This window comes from Rhinolophus ferrumequinum, chromosome 8 (assembly GCF_004115265.2).
Source record: "Rhinolophus ferrumequinum isolate MPI-CBG mRhiFer1 chromosome 8, mRhiFer1_v1.p, whole genome shotgun sequence".
Classification (NCBI taxonomy): Eukaryota; Metazoa; Chordata; class Mammalia; order Chiroptera; family Rhinolophidae; genus Rhinolophus; species Rhinolophus ferrumequinum.
In genome coordinates this window covers 20,395,780-20,422,571 of record NC_046291.1, presented here as the reverse complement: position 1 = coordinate 20,422,571, position 26,792 = coordinate 20,395,780, and the positions used below count along the sequence as shown (strand labels likewise).

The 26,792-nt window shown below is 34.8% G+C and overlaps 1 protein-coding gene across 1 annotated transcript in view; it reads left to right on the top strand.

Annotated features, from left to right (window-relative positions):
- SPAG16 (sperm associated antigen 16) overlaps nt 1-26,792 on the top strand; it is a 759,782-nt gene that overhangs the window by 354,679 nt on the left and 378,311 nt on the right. Inside the window, exon 12 of the mRNA XM_033111509.1 lies at nt 2,178-2,321. Coding sequence (XP_032967400.1) covers nt 2,178-2,321 — 144 coding nt within the window. The remainder of the gene's footprint in view (nt 1-2,177; nt 2,322-26,792) is intronic.

The window sequence follows — 26,792 nt, the reverse complement described above, 5'->3', positions numbered from 1 at the left end:
TTCAATAACAAGTATTTATTGGCTAGCTGATTGTTATAAAGCATTAAGTTCCTTCCTATACACACTGGAAATATTTCTGTTCACTTAAAGACAATTTCATGGATGAAGTAAAATATATTCTTTGAAGAATAGTATATCAGTGTTTGACTAAAATTTGTGCAGAATCATTAGAAAAAAAGTTATTTATAGATGAGAAATATATATATATATTTTAAAAACGCCAGTTTGAGAGAAAGAATATATGGACAAAGACACCAGAGAGTGTGATCAGTCCTAGTGGAGTTGAAGTAGAAGTTGCCGTTGGGATGGAGGAGGCCCCAAATTGGAAGGGATGATGAGTCTGGAAAAACCCTTCCAAAACGGATTAGTCACCAGTGGATTTGTGTTTTTATTTTTTCCTTAACTTCTGCAAATAGCTCCCCTCACAAAAGTCATTTTGGAAACTTATCTTTCAAAATTTGTAAAGACATCAATGATTTAGTTATCTTCACGTAAAGAGGGTCATTTATCATCTAGTCAAGTGTGCATGTGTCTACCAGGAAAGCTGTGAACCAACATACATCATACTCAGTAGCTTCAAGGATTTGGTCGGCCTTCTTATGTGTATTTGAATATAGAATTCATTTCAGTCTGACATTTTTTACCTCTCATCATATTTTTCTTCTAATTAAGTTCTATAAATGTATTCTTTACCCATTCTGAGCTGTAATAAATTCCTTTCCTGAATTGGCCTTCTGAAAGTCACAAACCAACATTATGATGAATTGCAAAATGAAAAATTTCCCATCTACTGTGTTTATTTTGAGTAGCAAAGTGCTGGGGAAAAAGGAAACAGTGTTTCACAAGAAAGAAGGCCTTGCTCATAGTCTTTACTTGTTTACAACATGGATTGACCACAGCAGATTTACAAAACTGTCCAGGTCTAACGCAAGGAAATGAATTTTCAGTTCAACATTTTGGGGGTAAATGTTACTAATGGAAGGGATCCATAATGAAAAAATGTTTTGCTCTTGGGTAAGCCCTGGAGTTACCCATGCGGGTATGGACTGAGACCATGATGTCTTTGGGAAATTGATTTCCTTAAGTTCTTATTGCAGAAGAAAAGGAACAAGGCCATTCATAGAATGTACTGTGGGAAAAACGAATGTGATTTTTTTTTTTTTTTGAGTCCTTCTCTGTTTCACTTCACTATATAGGCAAGTAAATGTATTATGTCTTACATTTGAGAAGGCTGTGTTGAAACTGAGCAATTCAGTGCTAATTAGGCTGGTATTTTAATAGGCGCTTAACACTGGGCACATTTACTCCCATTACATTTTTAAGGCATAGATAAAACTCTATATAAATAAGATTAGAGCATTGCCATAGATAAAAGATCAGATATTAACCTTGTAGACTCTTGATTTTGGTATGGTTTAGCTCCAATATTTAAATAGCCACAATGATCGTAACCCCGTTGAAATAATACTGGTTAATGTGTTAATCATTAAATTTACATACTTCTTTCCCATTTCCCTCTATTCCTTTATAGAGTGGGGATTGCCATATGCATCCTGAATTCATTACTGTAATCTGTGTACTGTGCATTGACTGCAGCCAATTTAAGTGGTATAATAGCACAGAATTTGAGCTCCTTTGCTTGGTGTAGATACTAGTAGGTCATGGAGTTAATGTTTCAGTTATAGTATTTATTATAGGACTGTGGTAATGGTTATGATTCATGATCTTTTCCTGGATCATGCTTGATTTAAGATATACTACAGTCTGAAAAGAATTTGTATTTTCTTAATAATAAGCATGGCTACTGTTCCAAATAGCCCAACACCAAATTATGACTGGTATCTCTTTTTCTCCATAAGAGAAAAAAGAAAAACAGAATTATTGCTTTTAAAACAGAATTAGCCATAAGCAATTACCTAAATCAGCCATGTTATTTGGCACATGAGGAATCTGAGATCCGGTGAAGTTAATTTGATTGATGGTATTCAGAAAGCGATTAACGTTAGAGCTATAGCCTAGATGCTAAAACCTGGTTCCTCTGAGTTCCAGACCAGCATTCTCTGAACTGTCTGTCCTTCCTTACTGAAGTGGGATAATAGCTGCCGTTTTATTTATTTACAATGTGAAACCGTTCGCTGCTATCTCCCTATAATTCTCTCTCCTCTCTCCCTGTATAGCATCGCCATACACCCCCGAAAAGACATCCTGGTCTCCTGTGGTGAGGACCACGTCTGGAAATTGGTGGGGCTCCCCAAAGGCCATGTGCTTCTCACAGGGTGCAGCCACACTGACTGGCTTTCCCACTGCTGCTTCCATCCCAGGTCAGTGCACACAACTCCCCGAAACCAGCCCAATCTCTCCTGGGAATGCATTTGTGTATTCTGTTTCTCCACTCTCCTGGCTTTTTAAAATGGCAATATGAATAACGGACAAAAACTGTACATATTTAACAGATACAACTTGATGAGTTTGGAGATAGGTATACATCCTTGGAACATCACCACAGTCTATGCATAAACATTTCAATCATCTCCAAAAGTTTCCCGCCACCCAGTTTATTGTCATCATCATCATTAAAACACTTAACATAAGATCTACCCTTTTAGCAATTTTTTAAAACACAGACTATCCTATTGTTTGCTGTAAGCTGTATGGTATACGACAGACCTCTAGGAATTACACTATGTAAATAAAACTTTGTACTTCATTGTTTTTGATGACACTTTTCTCTCTGCAACTGCACACCCTCCACTGAATTTAGAAATGTGTAGATAAATGTTCCTTTGGCTTTCATTATATTGACTTTAGATGGATTTATTTTGATATTTGGTACCTGTAAAACTTAGCCCACATGCTGATGCATTCAACACGAGTAATAAGCTTCCCAAAACAAGTGTTATTAATGCTTCTTGTGCTCACAAGTTCTGACAAGGCACATGGATTTCTAGTCAATAATGCATGGTAATGTTTACTTTGCCTCTGTTAATCATACAGGTTTTCCTTTTAGAATTATGTTACCTACTATAAAGGATCGGAAGGCAGTGATCAATTTCTTTAAAAATTCAATGACACTCAAGATATTAAAGAGAACAAAATAGAACTGAAAGCATTGAACTCTGTAATGTTCAGAATTCATTGAATTTTTATACCCTGAAGGCCAAGGGCATAGAAGGAAAAATATTGTTAAACGCACAGATACATTATGTCTGGTGGCAGAAAGCCCCTATCCCCAATTCTGACTGTCTTCTGTTGTTCATCATTATTCTTAACATTTGTAAACACTGGCATTTGCTTCTTCCTAACATTCTCTGGTCTTATTACTCTTGGAGACTCACAGTTCTGGTGAAATTTCTAAACCACTCTATTGGGAAATGTTGTTCTTAGGAGGACTCTTTATTGATTTATTTTTCATGTTTTCACAAAACTCTCTTAAAAGAAAACAAAACACTTATATCTTGGTATGAATGTCAGTGTAATCAGATTGAAATAAAAATAAACTAAGTTTTTAAGAAATGTGTGAGTTAATGAAAAGAATGAACTATTTTTCTTTTAATTTAAATTTTTGGAAATTTTCTCAAACTCTAATTATCTTTAGTATTAGATGTTTGATTTTAATTTTTGAACCTGTAGTGCATTCTGTATCTGGTATATAGATAAACAGAGCCATGCCACCTCTCCCCTCTTAGGAACATAAAGCCCATCTTGCAAGCAGAGACAACACAATTAGAAGTGTATCCTATCACTTACTTAGTTGCTGGGCATACTAATCAGATTTCCATAATGCCCTGTTTCCATGACAGCCAGTGACTCAGAGATTTTCTCATTAGTGCTTGACCAGCACAGTTCCTTTTAATAGATCTTCCTGTTTTCCCACTCAATTACTGAAATTAAAATGAGATGAAATACATCATTATTCACTCATACTATGAATTTACATTCATTACTTTGTTTGGCAGAACTGTAGTAAAATGTAACTACACTTTGCTTTTTTCTAGTGCGTGCGATAAAAATAATGGGAAAAAATACATTTAACCATAAATGTTTATAAATGAGAGATACTTAATAGCAAACATTCTTTTTGTAGAATCAATGAAAAATCATTATCAGAAACAACAAAAGATCTCTTTTTATTTAGGGTAGAGATCAATTCTGAAATAGTTTATAAATCAGACTTCATTGAATTAATGCTTAATATGTTCAAATCAACACCAAAGACCATATATCTGTAATACAATACATAGAATATAGGTCTATAATATATACACATATATAATATGTCTTAAAAGTTGTTGAAATCCATGCTTTCAGAAACAAATTTGTGACATTAGATTTTTATTTTGGCTTAGGTAATTTAGTCAATAAAAAAAATAGTTTACTTTTGAAGATAGTATTTTTCCTATTTCTCTATATACATTCATCATTAAAAAATTCAACCATAATATATTTGATTCAAAAATGATACTTTAGTATCTAGTTGGATCTTTAGTTAATGAATGCAGTCATAGTCTTCCTTAGAGCACATCTTTGTCATGAGCTTGATTCTGCTCCCTTGGAAGTAGCCTTGGGTAAACACAACTGTGTACTGACACCTGCCTAAGTCCTGTGCACTTCACCTAGAAAAATAAACTTGTATGTTTTCTTTATTTTTAATTGCAATTGCTTCTCATTCAGTGTTTTCTGTGGCTTCCAATTGGATGTACTCTTGATTACTATTACATTGGAGCCACTGTCTCTTCTGACACAGTGACATAACCCAGATTTCTCTTGGGGGATCAATCCTACCTGATATGACAGTGGTACACCTTAACTGATCCAAATCCGTCTTTATCTTCCTGTTTCCTTTGCCATACCAGCAGTATATAAACAACAGATACAACAGGCATAGCAATATCAATATCAGGCAAAGGAGAGTGGGCAGGTAGAAAGTAAACTGAGAGGATCACCATCATTTGAGAATTCAGATAACATGATGTTGAACTCTATCGAATAAAAGCTCTTTTAAATACAATAAGATTCTGACAACATTTCAAAGTATCTCTCTCAGTTTTTACTCTGTTAAGTAAACAAAATCACAATGCAATTAGAGACATTAATAAAATAGTAAGAGCATTTAATAGTATATATTGAACTTTGTACTTTTTTGAAGAGAGAATACTCACATAGATTCTTTGAAATCATTCAGTTAGATTTTAAAAAATGTATAACTCTTAGCACCAAAACTGTAGCATAAATGAATTCTGCAGAATAACAATTACATACAATATAATTTGTGAGAAAGATTCATAATAAAAGAAAGTGACAAAACAGTAAGTAAAATATAATAAAACCTGAATTATTGCAAAGTAATAATGTCAGGTCAAAGAGGAACTATAAACTCGCTTTACAAAGTTAGTAGACAATCGCAATCAAAATTCTTATCAAACTTATGACATGTAACCAAAGCTATAATCAGAGTAAAATTCATAGTTTTAAATGCTTTATTATTAAACAAAAAATGAAATTAAGTGAACTCTGAATTCAATTTTAAAAGTATAACTGGTCAATGAAGTACATAAAAGCAAAAGAATAAATACATGCAAAGCAGAAATTAATAAATTAGAATTAAAGAGTAAATATATGTTAATCCAAAGTTTTTGTTTGTTTTGTTTCTTTGAGAGAGAGAAAATAATAACACAAGGAACTACAATAAAATAAGTGATACCTCAAAAAACTTCTGAAGAAATGAAAGTGAGAAAGTGTAAATATAAACCTTAACAATTTAGAAGGAAAGGAATTAAGGCCACATGTACATAGAGTGAAAAATATATATGTTTGGAATTTTTGATCAAATAATAGATTTCTATGAAAGTAAGCCTTACCAATACTGAATCAAGATGAAACAGAAACTCAGCATAGAGTAATAACAGTGGGAAAAAATGAGCTTTGAAACTTCTACCTCACGTTCCCATCTTAAAAAGTTTTATGACTGAGTTTTAAAAACTTTATCTAAAATATAAATTAGTTAATTTTTAGGTTCATTGCAATTTTTGAGGAAAAGAAAACTAAAAAGGAGACTTTATTGTTGGTTCTACAAATATAATGTAAACGTAATTCTAAACCAAACAAATGTAGTACTCCCACCACAGCTGTGGGCCCATTTCACAATTATAGATACAAAACTTTTAAAAAGAATGTAGAAAATAGAATTCAGTTGTATATTTAAAAGCAATATTTTGACCAAGTAAAAATTTTACTTGAAAAGTATGGAATACATAAATGATCCAATTATGAGGACATCATATTATAAATTACATTAATAGATAGATATTGAAAGTTATTTTAAGATGGTTGGATGAAAATTTAACATCTTTACTTAAGACACATATGTTTGCAAATATTGTTAAGCCCCATGTTTTGAAATTGACAAGAAGAATGGATTTTGGAAGATCTGGGAACTGAGAAGATCTGGCAGGTGAATATAGAATCTAGAGTTAGATGGGTCAAAAGAAAAATGCGTGCATGTGCTTACAGGTAATAGAGCAAAGTAGGGAGCATGAAACCAAACAGACAAAAATACCTAGAATACTTAAAGTCAAAATAAGGCCCTTTTGTCCAAACTCTCACATAGCTATACAAACCTAATTACTTTTCCAGTGGTATTTATTCTTAGTGAATGTTAGCCACAATTTTTTTTCTTTTCCTGAATGATATTATTTTTATTAAAATATTTTCAATAGTGACATAACTCAAAAATAAAATGGAAGACTATAGATATTGAAGGCATTTAAAAATTCTTATCACAAGAGTCAATCTCCCAAAGGCTGTGTTATTTCAAAATAACACTATGCACACAATAGATCATTGCCGTATGTTGTTTACCATAGACTTGGTTTGTTTGTATCTAAGTTTGTAGGTTCTTTAGTCGGATTTGTATATCAAAACACGTTTTAGAAATGTCGTAACTCATTAATAATCAGTGTATAACTGGCTTATACACTGGCTTATATTACATATTTACCACTAGATGGTGATCACACGTTAGTAAGGCAAAACACCCTATGCATTTACTTGGTGGACTGATGACCCAGTTGTTGAAAGTTATTGATTAGTCAGTGAATGTGATGAATAGCAGAGCAATGCAGAGGATATGCAGTGATGCTATCTTTGCACTATTAAAGACGGAAGTATACAAAACTGAAAAGAAGGAACCTTAACCGTACTCCATTGCAAGACAGAAATATCTAAACAGATAACACATGGAATCAGAGCTTCAGGTTGCCCATGTTTGAATCCCAGGTTTACTTTTGCTAGTCCTGTCAGTTTTCTCATTCATGAATAGGGTATAATAATCATAGCTATTTTGTAGTTTGATTGTGAAGGCTAAATGCTATAATATATGAAAAACACAAATATTATTGCCTGGCACATACATGCTCAATAAATGCTACCCATTATTGTTATTACTTTTTATGCATTGATAGGAATTTTGAGAACTTAGAGATAGTAAAATATTGTTATAAAACCAGTAGCCTTAAACACAATGGGATTAGAAGGGTAGAGTTCATTGTTATGTCTCCATTAGAAGCATACTATCCATGAAACATTAATTGGTAAGATCACGTCTCAAGTTTTTATCAAGTTAAACACGGTAACAGTTATAAATTGAAAAACAAATATAATTAATGCGAAGATATGTTATCCATCTGTTCTTAGCCCTTAAAAACACATATGTTTTTTTTAATTACACCAATTAACTCTTTGTATTCTGCTCTTACAGAAGAAAGTTTTGTATATTTCCTTTTTTTTTTTTTAAGGTTTTAGATTGTTTTAGATGGAACAAAATTTTGACCAGAAACACCAAAAATTATACTCTTAAAATAGTCATTTTGTTTTGTTTATTATTAAATTTATTGGGATAACATTGGCTAATAAGATTATACAAGTTTCAAGTATACAATACTATAATACATCATCTGTATATTGCATTGTGTTTTCATCACCTAAAGTTCAGTCTCCTTCCATTGTCATATATCTGACCCTGTTTACCCTCTTCAACCTGCCCTCACGACCCCTTCCTTCTGGTAACCACCATACTGTTGTCTGTTATCAGTGAGGTTTTTTTTTTGTTTATTTGTTTATTTTATTTGTTCATTTCTTGCTTTCTTTTTTATACCACACATACGAGTAACATTACATGATTCTTGTCCTTTCCATCTGAATTATTTTGCTTAGCATGTAGTATTTGATCTCCTATATCTACAGACATGTTTTATTATTGTAGGACCATTTAGACTAGCTTTGGTCAACTAAAACACAAAGTTGCCTATCAATCTCCAGGTTAATATTAATAGATCAATAAAATTCACGTTGCACTTACTTACTAATATATTATTTGGTCTTTACCTATACCAGGGAACTTCAATGACAGCACATAATTTTGAATGTAAATACAATGTCCATTTCTCTGATGCTTGAAATTGCATTTTCTTTTGTATGACCACAGCTTATTATGTCAAACAGTATGTATCTCCCTAAATATCTCTATAAAATGAAAGCAGTTGGGATTAGCAGTTTAAACAATTTCACAGTGCTGCATTTTTTTCCCCTGAGTTCACTGCCTTTGGCAGAAATAGAGCTGACAGCATCCTGTTAAACATAACTTCTACCCTTATAGGCTGATTTATGAATTGTGAATAAATGAGCCTCTCCAAAAGCCCTCCTACTCTCTCTTTCCTGTACACACTACCTATTCATGTATTTATAGAGTGCCTAAAACCATAGTGTGAAAGTATATCATTTAGTTATTTAAAAGAACAGAATCTTGGATAACCTTTTTATTTGCTATAAACTTAAAGCCAAGAGTTCAAATTTCAAAACATAATGAAGAGATTGATTTAACATTTCCCTAAGACTGTGATGTTCTGCTACTTCCTGAGTTTCAGAGGTAGATGCTTTCATCATGTGGAAACTTCAATAGATTTTTACCAAGATATTTTTAGATATACCTGACAAATAATAATATCCTACTCTATATTTTTTGAAGAGGTGTATGTTATGCTTCAGTTCTTAATATGTTTGTCACTTTTATGTGAAGGGGCTAAGCATTGAAAATAACAGCATGCTTCTTTAAATATGTTTTTGTCTAATTCTAAAAGTAATACATAAGAAAAGTATTTTTAAAAAATATTTTCTGTAGTCTCACAGCTCAGTCAAAACTTGGAAAGACTGCTCAAGGGTTCTCCTCAGGCAGGTGGCAGGATCTGGTTGTACATAAGAAACGCCTTCTAAAGGCAGACTTCTTTTCAAATGTGGGTATGGCAGAGCACTGGCTCTTTTATTTTATTTAACCTCTGAGAGCCTCAGTTGCTTATTTGGAAATGGGGATAGCCTACTTCATAAGGCTTTCATGAAGACAGCATGAGAAAAACCTATGTAAAACATTAGAAGTCATGGGCTCAGAATAACCACTTGGTAAGAGTAGCGTTGGTGGTGGTGTTTGGCAGATTCTAGCCTAGATCTGTTTTTTCTGAAATCAGTGTTGCCTCCAGGTCTATCCCCCTCTTTCTAGCAGGAAAAAGAAATCTGAGGAATACTGTAAGTGAGTTACGGGAAGGGTCTGTGACTTACTCATCTTTGTATTCTTGGGTCGCAGCAAATCATGTGAAACATAGGGAATTGATAATTATTTCTTGAATTAAAATGAACAGAATTGAAGATGCTAGACCCTGAATGTGACACTTATTCTCAAACTCCTGGCAGGTATCATGTGATTATAGGAATATCCTCACAAATATACACGTATATACATATTCACACATACAACTTGTTACTGCTGAGACCACTTTATCAAAGGAACCAAAAACCGCATGTTACTCTTTCATTTGGCAGAAAAACCCTAAAATATAAAATCTTCTCTGAATAATATCACAATAAGAAGAAATTTCAGACAAAATCCATCCTAAAAGGAGAAACAGTTCCAGACTGGTAGAATAAAGACCTTCAAAAATCTACTCCTCTATAAAAGCAGAGAGAATACTGGCAAAAAAATGCCAAAATCAACATTTTTCAGAACTCTAGAACTTAACTAATGCCTTGCACCAATCCAAAGAGCATTCACTCAAGAAAAATTGCTGAATCTGAGTAAGAACAGTGAGGTTTTTCGTATTTTAACTTGTCTCATCCCCAAACCCCTCTCCCCCACTCTGCAGCACTCTTGAAAACCAACTGCCTTATAATCATGGTAACTGTGAAAATGAGTAGCACAAGTAGAGAGGCAGAACAAGTGTGGAAATCCTATTCTTGGAAAAATGTGCCTATTTGAACTTTCTGGAAATCCTCATTTGCAGGACTTGTTTTTATTTGACCTGAGTCAGGACTTACTCTGTCAGAATGAACTATTTGCCAGGGCATTTGTAGCAAATAATTAAGAGCAAGTGTTTCCAGTTGCAACTGCTGAGGCAGCAATGGCAATTGAGCAAACAAGAGGTTGACCAAACCTCTTAAACAGAAAAGCTTGAAAATTAACTATCCATAGGGGGCTAGCCATATTTCTATGAATAGCAAAGGATACATGCACTGGGAGGGCTGTGTGCATGTCCAAGAAATAGTTGCGAGGGGTCTAATCTCTCACCTCTGGCTGACCTGGAGGACTTGTGTAAGTAGAAGTAAGAGCTGAGGCAGGGTTCCAAACATCCAGAGTATTGAAGATGTGCCCCAACTTGCACACAGAGCCACTCGCCAAAAACTGGATGATTTACTGGTTCAAAGTATTTAATCACTACCTTTCCAATCTTTAGTTGACTGCTAAGCTAAACAAGCAGACTTCTGTGGCCACACACAACAAAGAATACAAATTTCTTTGAATTACTTTAGGAAAATCACTTAAGAAACCAACAACAAACAGCAGCAACAAGAAACCCTGGAGAGAGAAAAATCTGATTTCCAGAGTGTCCACATTATATATTTTTTAAAATGTCAGGTTTTCAACAATGACAAAAAAAAGAAAAAACAGAAAACATGAAAAGAACAGGACAATTTACAGAACCTGTAAATATGTTACATAACAAGGTAGACTTAAAATTGCTAATGTTTAAGATTCTAATCAGCTGACCTTAAAATAAGATTATCCTGGATTATGCAGGTGGACCCAGTATAATCGTGATTACAAGGCTCCTTTAGATGTGAAAAAAAAAAGACAGAAGGGTCTAAGAGTCATGTGACATGATGGGATGTGATAAGGGATTCTCCCCTAGAAAAATCAGAAGGAACCATATTTTGACATATTGACTTCAGCTTAATGGAATTTATTTCAGAGTTCTGGCCTCCAGAATTGGAAAATAATAAGTTCATGTTATTGTGCCCCACCAAGTTTGTAGTAATTAGTTACAGCAGCAAAAAGAAACCTAATACATCAGTTTTGCACTGCTATTGTTAAACTCATTCCTAAGTTTTCAATTATTTTTGATGTATTATAAATGAACTAGTTGCTCTAATTATCAGATTGTTCAATGCTAGGGTATGGAAATACAATTGATTTTTATATATTAATCTATCAATATACAACCTCATTAATTTTAATAATTTAGATTTCTTAATTTTTTTATATGCAAGATGATATTATCTGAAAAGGTAATTTTCCTTTTCTAATTATGGATGCTGCCCCCATCCTGTTTTTGTTTTTGTTTTTAATCTAATTGTTTGATTACTCTAGAACAGTGTTGAATAGATGTGACAAGAACAGACATCCTTGTGTTATTTCTGATCTTAGCAGGAAAACGTTCAGTCTTTCACTATTAAGTATGATGTTATCTGTGAGTATTTTGTAGATGACTTTATCAGATTGAAAAGTTCTCTTCTATTCCCAATTTGTTGAGTGTGTTTATCTTGAGAAGGTGTTGGATATTGTTAAATGCTGTTTCTGTAACTAGTAAAATGATCTTGTAGTTTTCTTTCTGTATTCTATCGATTGATTTTTGGTATGTTGAACCAACTTTTCATTTCTGTCATAAATGCTAGTTGGTCAAGGTATATAACCCTTTTAATAAGTAGCTGAATACAGTTTGCTAGTATTTTGTTGAGAATGCTTGCATCTATATTCATAACAGATAATAGGTCCGTAGTTTTCTTGTGATGCCATTGATTTGGGAATCAGAGTAATTATGGTTCACAGGATGAGTTGGGAAATATCCCTTCCTCTTGTTTTTTTGGGGAAGATTTTGAGAAGGATTAATGTTAATTCTTCTATAAAGATTTGGCAGAATTAATCATAGAAGCCACCTGGTCCTGAGCTTTTTTTTTGAAAGGTTTTAATTACTAATTCAATTTCAGGAATTTATCCATTTACTATAGGTTATCTAATTTGTTGTTGCAGTTTTGCCATATTATTTCCGTGTTCATAGTTTTCCTTTTTAATTCTTTAAATTTGGTAATGATGTGCTTTCTTTCATTCTTGATTTTAATAGAGTCTTTTCACTTTTTTCCCCCTAGATTAGTCTAACAAAAGTTTTGTCAATTTTGTTGCCCGTGTTAAAGAACCAACTTTTAAAGTTGACTATATATATATATATATATATATATATATATACACACACACATACATATATATATACACATATATACATATATATGTGTGTGTGTGTGTGTATATATATATATATATATAAAATTCGCTATTTAATTTATTTCTACTCTAATACTTATTATTTCCTTCTTCTTGCTTTGGATTTAGTTTTCCCTTTTTCTGCTTTCTTAATGTGGCAGGTTAGGATGTCATCTGAGATGTTTATTCTTTTTTACTGTACCATTTAAAGCTATAAATTTCCTTGTAAGCAATGTTATAGAAGCACTGTGTTTCTGTGGCCTCTTTGGATGAGCTCTGGTGCAAGGTAAGTTCAGCCACTGCTTGTGACTGGCTTGTATCTACCTGGTAAAAGCTACAAAGTGATCCACCTTTGCTGGGTCTGGAGGCAGGTGTGAGAGCCTACACTGTGAACCAAGTTCGGCTATCACCCATATAGGTCCTGGGTCTACTTAGCCCAAGGTACAGGGGACCCCATGGCTTATTGCACCCTATTGGCTATTCTTAAGGCTTAGTTGCTGAAAGAGCCTTGATTGGTACATGAGTTGGGTGAAGTGGGGTCTCAGGGATTCACCGGAGTGGGGTGAGTGGTGTTAACCTGGTCAATACAGATTCATATTTGGCACCAGTGCCATGCCTCGGGCCACTCAGTAAAAGGGACACAGCACACTGAGGCCAGCTGCTGCCTTTCTGGGTCCTGTGTACTTCTGAGAGTATTTAAGTAAAATTGCACTGTGTGCCAAGACCAGCCACCTGCCTCTAAAAGAAACTCTGGTGGTGCTGGGCTAAGGCTGGCTGCTTGAAGCCAACAGAGCCTCAGGGTGTGTGTAGGCTGAGGTCAGCAGCTTGCTGCTGAAATTATCTCTGGCAGTGCCAGACTGGGGCTGGTCATCCACCCCTGAAATAGCTTCTGATGGTGCCCAAGTTGGGTGGGATGTGGTCTCAGGGAGGCTTCAGGGTGGCATGAGTGGTGTTCACCAGGCTATCTGCATTACTCTTAAGCATATATGTAATTTCCCAAGTGTATTATTTATTTGAGTCAACTTAATCTAATTCATTTCTTTGCCCTTCTCTCAGGAGCAAAATTAAAGAATTATTTTTTTTTGCTTATTAACATTTATAAAATAACTTATTTATGTCTGTAGCTCTCTTACAGATTTTAATTTGATAATTATGTTCTTTTTCTTGGTACACAACAGAGACTTGTGCTTATGATTGTTTGAATTGTCTGTAAACAATTAAGCACGACACATGTAACCCAATTTGGGGTTGCTCTTCAAATTCCACCGGAGAGCTAAGAAGCAAAGTCATCTACCCTTTTCTTTCTTTCTCCAGGTCCCCAGTACACACCCATGTCTATCATCTGCCACTGCCAGTGTTGAGGCCCACCTTCAAAGAGATCTAATTGGACTAATATAAAAATACTATTTTTCACTTCCTTAGAACTGTTACTGTATGCAGTCATGTTTCTATCAGATATCAAGACTTGATTCCAGTTGGGTTATTGCATGGCAGGCAAATAGTCAGTTTCCACTTACATAATATAATTAGGTCATGGATTCATACTCAACAGACTTGACAGAGTACAACAGTTCATGTCAACATTTTTCTTTCAATTTGGGATATGGGAGTGAGACAGCTTGGAAGGGATGCTCTTCGTGCAGCCATCCTGAGCAACCTGAGTTTGCAGCTAGCTGCTGATGCATGTCCAGAAAACTCCTTACGTGACCAACCTGAGAAGCTCCTCACAGCCCTCTTATCAAACACTTCTGGATGGGTGAGCCATAAGTGGTACTTATTAAATTAGCAGAAAACATTTGAACACATATAACTGGTTCCTTCAAGTTAACTAAATACATATTCAACATATAAAGAAATTATTTATAGTTTCAAATACCTTTTCTGAGTGGGGTTCATCATCCTGTATTTCATCTTTACAAGTCCCACTCCCCCACTGCATTATATTATCTTTATCTCATATTTTTCTTGCCTTTCTACTACTTGCTGTAACTTCATACATAATAAGTCGTTTGAGGCTGAGTTATCTTACACCATTTGGGAATATGATTCAAAAGTTTTCTAATTTTCTTTCTCCTTTCTTTGTTAGTGAATAGACTTCAGAAAGAGCTATTTTCTCTGATTCTTTAAAATTGTCCCCTTCTTCTGACTTTTCGCATTATTTCAAAGACTTTATTGTTTAAGGAACAAACTGAGATCCAGAAGAAATAGTGCAATTGAAAATCGATCTAAGTGTGTTTATTTTCCACTTATTTTATATGCCTTTTCAGAAAGAAGCCCTAAGGTTTCATGAGCTTTCTGATTCTCTTAGACCTTTACTGGAAAGAAAGGCCTGCTTCTAAGGCTTTGTGACCCATTCAAATCTAGAGAGACATCCCTCTGGGTATTATTTTTATATTTAAGACACTTGTTCCAGAAAAAAACACCCCTTGCCACTGTCACCTTCTGTGTATTATGGCAACAAGTCTCACAAATTTTCCTCCCTTCTCTAAGGAGACATTAGTAGGGTTTCCAGGCTCTTTTTCTGAATGCATCTAATGCTGCTGTACTTTTATGGAGGGGAGACTACAAATCCGACCTTTGTACATTATTTCTGCTAATTTGGTATGTGGTATATTTAGCAGGCATTCTTTGAACTCTTGGGCATTTGATGACAAATTTTCTAGTTTTCAGGATTAGAGCATATTATTCCTTGTTTTTATCTTCTCCTGGTCATTCTTTACACTCTGGGTGGGAGAAGTTAGAAGCCTGGGTCCATGTCATCATCTTACTCAGAAGCACATATTTATTTTTGATAGATGATTAAAATTGACCTTTTAGGTCATTTTTATTCTTGAGATTTTATATAAGCAAATTTTGCCCTAAGACTATTTTCTGTAGGCAAGAAGTTTCTCAGGTCAAATAGATGCTGTCAAAATAATGACTCCAAGAACTGTTAAATGTCATGAGGAACTAACATTTTTGCCTCTAGTTAAACCAAAAATCATTCAACTGTATCTAAGCTCCAAAGAAATATTAGCTTGTATGACCTAAACTTGCTGATTGATGGCCTGATTAAATTACAGCGGAAACCTTGGCAAGTTACTGTGGTCTTTAGAAAATTTACAAATATCAGTAGAGTTCACAGTTCTCTTCTCGGAAAGGCATTATAATGTACGTGTATAGGAAAGCGTTCTAATTGAGCAAATATAACACCTTGAAAGACAATATCAAGCCCTCAGGTCCAGAGTTGTCAGTTTGTTCCCCAGCGAGCTGTGTTGTAAATTCCCACGAAGGCCACATCCATTGGGTAAACTAGCTCATGGCACGACGATTCCATTTTTTTTTTCCCAACTCTCTTTCAAAGACTGTATCAAATGCGCAGCCAAGTCAATCATAGAGAGTAATATACATTATAAAGGCAGTGACATGATGGCCACAGGTTTTCATGCTTAAGGATTGTTAGTGATACATAGTCAGGTAAATAATTAAAGATGTGAGTGATATGTTACCTATGTTGTTTTAATTTTGTTAACATTCTTGTCAGATAAGATCTGTTTTTTCTTAAATATAGTTTACTCACACATGAAAAACAGTGACAAAGACGAAAGCAATTCATAACTTATGGAGGACCAGTCAGAAGAAGCTGAGGCCTGTCAGGGAAGAACAACACTATTATAAGCGATGGTAATAAAAAGAACAAGGCCTTCCAATCTTCTTCAATCTGGATTCTTCAAGAGAATTAAACCCTAGAGAAAATTATTTGAGTGACACCTTTTCAATTCTCCAATTCTGGATGTATAAGAGATAAATTCATACTTTTTATTTAATGGGTATATTAGGACATTAGGGATTGATTCTTTTGCAAGAGCCCTGATTGAGAAGGTCTAATAACTTATAAAGATACCTAGGAAATAGGCTCAATAGGAATAACTCTCCTATTGGAATTGGGAAAGAGTGAGAATTTAATATGGTCCCAGATTTTTAACTTGGAAAATTGGATTTCTGAATTAAGGAATATAGATTAAGAAGTACATTTATGGAAAATTTTACGGCTTCATTTTGGTTTCATTGAAATTGAAATGTCTGTGGTGTGTGATTTAGGTAAAGATATGCAGTATATGAATCTGAATCTCAGTAGAGTTTGCAGTGTATGAGTTATCTACTGCCTCAATAATATTGCACAATAAACCAACTCAGATAGTTTCAGCTTAATATAAGAATTATTTATTCAACTCATAATTTTGTGGGTCAGCAGTAAAACTTGGGTTTATCTAGGAAGATCTTATCTCAGCTGGGCTCCTTCATATATCTGTTTTCAGGGCAAGTTAACTAGGTAACTCAGCTGGCATTCCTTCAAAATCTTCCACGTCTCATCCTCTGCACGCATCTCATATCCCTCCAACAGGCTAGGCTAGGTGTGGGCTCACGGAAAGGCTCAGGTGCAAGGACAAGAAAGCCCAACTGGGCAAGAGAATCAACAGAAGTTTGCACATTTTCTGAACTGGAGCAATATAATTTTCTTCTCATTTTATTGGCCAAAGCCCAAAGTGAGAGCGGGGTGGGACTACCAAGTGATCGGGTCAAGGACTTGGATACAGGAGGAGGTAGATAACTGAAACCATTTTTTCATTCTATCCTTTTATAGATGGGATGACAATGCATCGAGGTTTGCTCAGAAAAGTTTCAGTTTATTCCTGTTATCATTATAGAACTATTAATAGAAGTCCCCTCTCACTCTCAAAATTGTGCCAATTTGAGTGATACATTATACAGGAGTCCTACATTTAGAATGGGGTTTGAATTGGAATAGATGAACTCATTGAAACAGAATGGGTGAAGTGAGTAAAAGAAATTAAGATTAGAATCCATGAAGGAGGTGCCACGGAGGAGGAGATGAGACAGGACAGAATGGATATTAGGAAGCCAGCAGGGAAGGGATGCATAAAAGAGGGCTAAATGACAAGGTTAATACTGCCAAGGTGTGAAATAAAATATGGAATAAATATGTCTATTGCATTTGACAACTACGAGTCTTTGATGAACACAGTGAGAGGTTTCAGAAAAGTGATTGCAGTTCATTGAAAGGTTGACCCTAGTTCTTGCTCTCACACTAATTTAGCACTGAAACTTTTTATTTGACTAGTCTGGGTCTTAGATTTAAAACAAAAAGGACTGGGCTCTGAGGAATGAGGTCCTTTGAGTGCTAACAACATTCTCAGAGTCTGAATACTAAATACCAGTTCCAGACTAAAACCAAATGTGCAAGAGCCAAGGCCTATAGCTTACGTTTCTTCCTTTGCCGTCATTTTTAACACGGAAGAACAATGGTCTGATGTGTATTCATTAGGAATTATTCTAATTTTATTTTATTATGTCTGTAAATTTATTTTTCTCTGTGTATTTGATATCTTCCATTGACACAAAACTCAATACCTACTGTAGTTACATTAAATATTAACCAGGACATTATTCGAGATATTTGGGAAGCTATCTCAGCCTAATCCAAAACCTTACTGAACATATTAAAACAAGATAATTTGAAGGCTTGTCAAGATATTTTTGACAATTGCCCTAACGTGATGAAGCAAATAAGAAAACACCAACTACCCCAGTAGAGAGTTTACTTTCAAAAGCTTTATATATTTGACATTGTGTAAAGGTTTCTAACTACAAGCAGGCACAGCCTTAATGGCATTAACTGACATTTAATTTTGTAAATAACAAAACCCCTATTTGGAATGTAGGAACATAACTATTAGTAATTTGAAACTTCAAGAATAACTAATTGGCTAACACATAAAAGGACAGAAAATCTGACTAGTATTGACTTTGCAACGAACAAGAAAAAAAAAAGAAAAGGAAAAAGATAAGAAACCCACAATTTTCATATAGTTGAATCCTTTCCTTGGCTGCTTGCTTACACTTTGCAAACCTATTTTGTGTGAGTGGACATCAAATTCTCTTTGGGATTCTCAATTTCATTTATTTTATCAATAAAAGAGCCTTCCTGTGGAGAAAGGAATGAATCACAGATAAATAAAATATAAGAGATTACACCAGGAGCCTGAGCTTTTACCTTGACTAATCCAATAGCTTTTGCCAAATATCTCAATGTCAAAAGCATTATAAGTATTCTACAAGGTATGCCTGGCAAAGAGAAATCAATAAAAAAAGTATTGGATTTGATTAAAATGTTTACTTTTCCCCTCCTTCCCAAGCGAAATTGCTCTTTCCCATACTAACGGGATCTTTGATGTGGTTATTGGCTGGCCTTGTTTCTTGTCATAATGCCACGTGTCTTAGAACTCATTTCTGAATCATACACTTTTCTGCCTCCACATAATTTCAGTGTTGGAGTTCATGCTCTGATGTCATGCCATGCGTCTCTGACCTTGTTACCAATCATTACAGTAATAGTGTGAACCCATTTATACAACTTATTTTTATTCTAACAACTTCATAATGCATTTCATAATTTTTACAGAAGAGAAAACATCCTGAGCAAGATAATTCCACCCAAGTTTGCTCAGTTCAGCTATAGTTAAGTCTTTCCAATTATTTTGCTCAGGAAAGACTCTTGGGCATCATAAAAAAAAAAATTCCAGAAAACTAATTATGATATTTATGTAGCACCTCAGGGCCTTTACATATTCTGTTCTTCCTCTGTGGAATGTTCTTCAAACTCTCCTTTCCCTTTGTCCCTCACATAGTTAACTCTTAGTCTTCGGGGCTAAGTGTCTTAATCAGTTTGGTTCTGCTATAAAAAATTACCATAGATAGGGTGGCTCAAACAACAAACATTTATTTATTAGATTCTGGAGGCTGGTAAGTCCAAAATTAAGGTGCCAGTATATAGCATGTTTGGTGAGAGCCCTCTTCCTGGTTTGCCGCTGGCCTTCTTCTCATTGTATCCTCACATGGTAGACAGTAGAGAAGAAGGAAGTTCTCCCGTGTCTCATCTTATAAAGGTGTTAATCTCATCATCGAGAGGGCTCCACCCTCATGACCTGGTTATCTCCCAAAGGCACCACGTCAAATATGATCGCATTTAGGGATTATGATTTCAACATATGAATTTCAGGGGAGGAGGACACAAACATTCAGTCTATAGCACTGAGTTTTCAGTCACTTTTAAAAGCATCTTTCCCTGATTCTTCCAGATTACGAAAATTTTCCAGATGTGCATTTATACCTAATATCTCCTTATCAGCATTCATCATAGAAGAGATTATTTTTTAAGAATACCTGCTTCCTCTACTGGATTGAGAACTCTGAGGATAGCAGGACTGGGAACCATTATGTTTACTGTTGTATTCCCAACATCCTGTGGCACTGAAAAATATTTGTCATCATACTAATAGTCTACTTGCTATTTTAAGACTTCATGATCTCATTGATGGATTATGGCACAAACTGCCTTACTATTCTAACTGCCTCTCTCAAGCCCATATTGTCCAGCCCTGACTGATTTCTTATCCTACAACATTTTTTTTTTATCATGTTACATTCCAGTGCAATCACTCTGTCACCATGTTATTTATGGGGGGGGAAATGATGTTCCTTAGAGTAACATTTAAGGCCCTCTATAATTTTCTGATCTTAGAGAGGTCAATTACACCTATATCTGTTCTCATGGACTAAGAACCTGAAATCCCAAGATGGGAGCTGATATTTTCAAGTGACAGGCTTCAATTACTTCTTAGATTATTAGTTTCTTCTCTAGATGATGACATTATTCAGAGAAAGAAAAGTTGGTATCTTATTTATATTGAACATTTGGTGGTTAGCACAATAAAGGTATTATTTGATATACATGGAATTGAATTAATAGCCTCTGAGAAACCCTGTACTTTGAAGCACCCAGCATGAAGTGTACTTTTCATTTAAAGGCATATATAAATAATTTATTTTTTTCTTTTGGGAAATTTTAATATTCAGTTATATTATTCAAGGATTAAAAAGCTCTTATCACAGTATGCCCCATATTTGAGAATATCTGTGAAATATCCTGATATGTAAACAGAGATTATCCTGGTAAAGAGCAACAAGCACCAATTGGGCTAAAGCAAATTCTTCTGTAAGCCATTTTGGACCTGCACTTACGGCTCTTAACTTAAACAAAAAAAAAAAGAATATCGTTTAGTTTGAATTGTCTCCTGTTATACTGCTAATGGAAATTTGGGGAAAGATTAGTGTAAAAAAATATAAGTAAAACAACCATATCAAGTTCATTGTAACTTGTCTGGAGAGGGTATATGTTAGCAGAAGAAAAGTCTTCATGGAAATAGCAGAACCAAAAGTCAGAAGCCGTCAGTATACCTATCTTCTTCTGGAGGGGATGGTATGTGACAGGTACTTTGTGCAGCAAGGATGATTGCTTCCACATATTGTAGATCTTAAAACAACCCAACCCTTTCTGTCTTAATTTCATGGTCACCAAACAACATTTTAATCACAAATTGGTTTCTATTTTAGACTCTCAAGTTTGGGTGAGAAAATATAAAGATTTGAGTATTTCACTATAGCCTACCAGCTATATTTCTTATTAAAAATTGCCATCTTGTTTTATGTCTATCCATGTCTTGTGTGTTTAGAATGAATTAGTCTTTTCTGCCTGTACTACCTTGGTCCATCATAGCATCTTCCCTGTCCATTCTCTACCCCCAGGGCATGCTGCTTTGAGAAGCTCTTGAGTAGCCTATCAGGTTCTCACATTATATATTATCACTTTCAGGAGACAGCACAAAATCATGCTTGTCAGAGTTAGTATGTGCCTGAACTTTCAATCTCTAACCTTTCAACCAACCATTGCTTTTTAATTTTTAACTTTTCAAGCAAACATTTTTCTATCTTATATAAAGTTTTCTGGTTAATTGATACCAAACCTGAAAGCAAGGTTCTCTTTGCCTTATCCTCAGGTATGTCTCTCTGAAGCATGAATAAAATATGGGTATTCCCTAGTCATTTTAAGCTCCATGAGATGCAAACTTCCTTGAGAAGATTTCATGTGCTTCGTTATGTCCCACCATGTTGTGTATCTGTCCACAACATCTCCTACTAGGGAAACTCAGGATAATCTGTGATTTCTTTTTTTTTTCTCCTCCCTGGGAGTTATTTAACAGTGCTTTCATTCTTTGTCAAAGTTCCTGTTGACAATGCTGTTTTAAAACTAAGTATTTTCCATGTATTTAGATGTCTTCAGTGCATTTATTTAAATTTTAGGACTGACATTAGATATTATTTAGTTTTGAGATATTAATGGAAATATTGTATTCTTTTGTTTTGGGAATTATGTTGGTTAGTATATTATTGATTTATCCCTCCGTTACATTCTAGAGCTTTCAGATAGTTTTTAAAACTATCCTCAGCTTGGCCATTTGTGTATACTTTTGAGAGTTGTTATGTAAGTTGATTGTCACTATAAAAATTAGATTTAAAAACAAGTTCTAAAATTGTATTCAATTAAGCCTATTTTTTTTAGGACACGGAGCACAAGAGAATTGTCTTAATCTTAGTTGTTCTTTAGACAAATAAATATGTAATGCATATTGTATATTGTGTATTATGCATAATATATAGTTTACAATTGTTTTACTCTGTTATTAATATATATTCACATATAAATATAAATTAAATAATAAATATATAAATGCATATGTATGTTTATATATGTATATATATATGTATTGGTATTGGTAATTTTACTAAATTATTTAAAGGGAAGATTTGCTCTGAATTATATGTTAGGGAAATAGTTAATTTCAGGCAAACATTTTAAGATTTATTCAAATGATCTATAAACCATAAAATGTAAACATGAAATAAATTATATTTAAAGTGAAGCCATGATCAGAACTTTCAGTCAAGATGGAGAAGGTAAACACTGTGCTTGCCTCCTCCCATGACCACATCAAAATTACAACTAAAGTACAGATTATTGAGAATCCATTGAGTAACCATTATTGAGAATCACCTGAGTCTAGCTGAACAGAAGTCCTATAACTAAAGACATACAGAAGAAGCTACATTGAAACTGGTAAGAAGGGAAGAATGTGGACGGTTAAGAATTGAAGGTGCATATCAGTTGTGAAGGTCCCCCCTGAGGAACAAGGGGTCCCAGTGCCACACCAGGCTCCCCAGCTCAGGGGCTCAGGGAATGTCCCCACAACTTCTGGCTGTGAATGAGAGAGATGGAGCGCTGCTAGAGTCCCAGGCATTCCTCGTAAGGGTCTCCTGCATGGACTTACTGATGGACTTACTCGCTCTGAGCTCCAGTGCTAGGGCAGTGGCTCAAAATGCACCAGGGATATACTGAGGGAAACTGAATTGTCTAGTTGCAGGATGAAGGCTGGAGGGGCAGCTTTCTCCTAGACAGAAGTGCTGGCAGAAGCCATTGTTCCTTTGTTGAGCCCTCCCCATACCCAGGTGGGTGCCATATCTGAGTCTCCATCAACCTAGCTAATAGGGATCACCCAGCCCGACTGATTCACTGAGATGACACCCTACACAACTTGTGAGCCTGCCAGAGCAACTTCCAGTGACTTTTCCATACAAACAGCCTGTCTTAGCTCATGCTACAGACTTTCCTAAGATCTCTCAAGGGTCCACAAACACCAAACAAGCAGAATCGTCTCAGCATGGCACATACATCTTGCTAAATGGTTCCAAGCCTGGCACTAGTGGCAGCCAGGTTTGCAGTGTAGCCTCTACCAGGCACCTCCAAGCCCAGCACAAGTGGCAACTATCTGCAGATCATTTTATAGCTTAATGGACCTGGCAGGACATAAGCAGTGTCTGCCCTTGACCACACCAATAGACCTTGGCCTGCACTAGTGCTCCTCCCAAGAGAACCCAGAATTTACACAACTGGTGGTCAGCTTTAGACCACCCCAGAGAACCACACAACCACCTCCACAAATGACACACCCAAAGGGTAGACTTGGCAGGCACCAGAGCCCTGCTAAAGTGAATCTTTCTCTGTAGGGTCAACACCTTCACAACAGCTCCTCTGTTGTAGTCATGGCCAGTTCTCACAGCCAAATCAGCCTGAGGGTCAGTCTCTCCCACTGATGTCACAACAGCAATAAAAGCTCAACTACAACAGACGTGCACACACAGTCCACACAAGGGACCTACTGGAGCACCCGGCACAGGTGACTAGGGAGACTGCACCACCAGGCTCCCCTACTACATAGGCCAAGACTGAGAGACGTAACAGATCTACCTAATACACAGAGACAAACAGAGAGAGGCAGCCACAATGAGGAGACAAAGATATGTCCCAATCAAAAGAACAGGAGAAAGCTCCAGAAAAAGAACTAAACAAAATGGAGACTAGCACTCTACCAGATACAGAATTCAAAACACTAATTATAAGGATGTTCACGGAACTTAGTGAGAACTACAACAAAGAGATAGCCATCATAAAAAAGGATGTAGAAACCATAAAAAGAACCAGTCAGCAGTAAAGAATACAATAACTGCAATGCAGACTACACTAGAAGGAATCAACAGTGGATTAAATGAAACAGAGGATTGAATCAGTGATTTGGAAGACAAGGTAGCAGAAAGCACCTAATTGGAACAGCAAAAAGAAAAAAGAAATTCAAAAAAATGAGGATAGTTTTAGTCACTGCTGATACAACATTAAGCATACCAACATTTGCATCATAGGGGTACCAGGAGGAGAAGAGAGAGAGCAAAGGATTGAGAACCTATGTGAAGAATAATGAGACAAGTCCAGGAAGCACAGAGTCCCAAACAAGATGAACCCAAAGAGGCAGACACCAAGACACATCATAATTAAAATGCCAAAAGTTAAAGACAAAGAGAATCCTAAAATCAGTAAAAGAAAAGCATTTACTTTTAATGTACATGGATTAAATGTTCCAATGAAGACAATCAGGTTGCTGAATGGATAAGAAAACAAGACCTATACAAATGCTGCCTACGAGAGACTCACTTCAGATCGAAAGACACACACATGGAGAGTAAAAGGATGGAAAAAGATATTTCATGAAGATGGAAACAAAAAAGAAAATCTGGGGTAGCAATACTTAGACAAAAGAGACTTTAAAACAAAGACTTTAACAAGAGCCAAAGAAGGACCAAGCAATTCTCCTTCTGGGTATTTATGTGAAGAAACCCAAAACACTAATTTGAAAAGACATATGTATTTGTATGTTCATTGCAGTGTCATTTACAATAGCCAAGATATGGAAGAAACCTCTGTGTCCATTGATAGACTAATGGATAAAGGAGAAATACGATAGAATATTACTTTGCCATAAAAAAGAATGAAATATTGCCATCTGCAACAACATGAACGAAAATACCTAGATGAGTGAAAAGGGGAAGGGATTAAGAAGTACAAATTGTTACTTATAAAGATAGCCACAGGGATATAAAGTACAGCATAGGGAAAGTAGTCAATAATATTCTAATAATAATGTATGGTGTCAAATGGGAATTAGACTTATCAGGGTAATCACTTAGTAAGTTATATAACTGTCTATGTTATACACCTGAAAGTAATATAATATTGTATGTCAGCAGTGTTGAAAAACAAAAAAGTATGTATTTTTTTAAAAAATAATAAAGGCCATGACTGAGAGTCAGGTAAGAGAGAGAGAAATGCTGAGGATAAGGCCAATTAATTCCTAATGATTCTAGTGAAATGCTCACTAGACCAGATTATAAAAGGAGATAAGGAAGAAAACAGTTCTTCCCTTAGTCCAAGAAGAAGAAAATGCTAATGTATTCTTGACTGTACAGAACAAAATAAAATCCACTTCATAATATTGAAATACTATTTATATGAATGACCTATAATGATAGGCTGTATTTTTGCTTTAACATTTGTTCTTTTTATTCTTAACTAATTTTAGAGCACCATAAAATATTTATAAAGAACTGTAAGGGATTTAACAAAGACCACACCTTAAATGTCTTTGCATTATAAATTACACAAGCAATATTTCCAATTCTAGAACATTTTGCATTTTGATTACAATGTTACTACATTTCACTGTGCAAAGATAAAAACAAAGCATTTGCATCCAAAATATAAATTAAAATTACCTCTAAAAATAAACAAAACATTTTAACTTTATGTATAAAGCAACAACCTAAATCACTTCAGTATAGGACATATCTTCTAAATGATACCTAAAATCCCAATAATTTACACTGCATATTTTATTACTCTGAGAAAACCCCAGAAATATTATTTAGACATATAGTTATATTAAACTACCAAGGAAAACTTATGCTAATGGTTATGATATTTCTTTGACCAGCAAAATAGATATATGTTTTTTTCCCAAATAAGTATCTTTCAGGATAGGGAAAAGAGTAATGCTAAAAACAAACAGTCTCCTAAAATATATCTCTTTTTTTTTTTTAATTTAACATCTACTTATGTGAAGTAGTCTACCATGTCTGAAAGTCTCAGAATGACAAATGTTTTCATGGGAGGTTTCTAATCTGTGAAATATATAGACTTTTGACCCAAATTTAATACTACAAGGTTGTTGAGTATTTCATATACTTAATATAAAATTATATGTATATATGTATATATACATATAATTTTTACATTAATTTATATATATGTAATATCTGAATATAAAAATACTGAAAGTCCCCTATTATTTGAAAAAATAAAATTGTCAAGGGGTAATTTTACTGAGTGCCAGGTAGTATATGCAGATCGAATAATTGTAACATGAATGCACTGAGATCATTAAGTAATTTGATTTGTAATTATATTCCTGAAAGTGCTATAATTTTAGTTCAAGTTCAGCAGACCAACATCAGCCATAAATTGATATCCTTCAGGCCACTTAAGCAATTTCAAGCCTTATAAATATTGGCAAGTTTAGTGAGAGGGACAGTTTTTAGAAAATTTCTAAGCTAATGACTTTAGTGGCATCATTAAATGTCCAAAGGTTGTGTGAGGGGAAACCCAGAATATAGAAATTTGAAATTTAAATACAAAACCTATCATGTTAAATAAAAAAGATCGTATTAGTAAGTGATATTTTCTTTTCAGTAATCTTACTGTATTTCTCAGTAACTTTCAATTATTTGTCAGTACCAAGAAAGTATTGTTACGATTTGAAAAGTGAGTAAATGTATATGAGCTACGAAAGACTAATTAGTTATTAGTAACTAGTCTATTGTAAAACTGAGAAATCTCAAAGGCAGGTAATAAAATAAAAAAAACATCTAATTG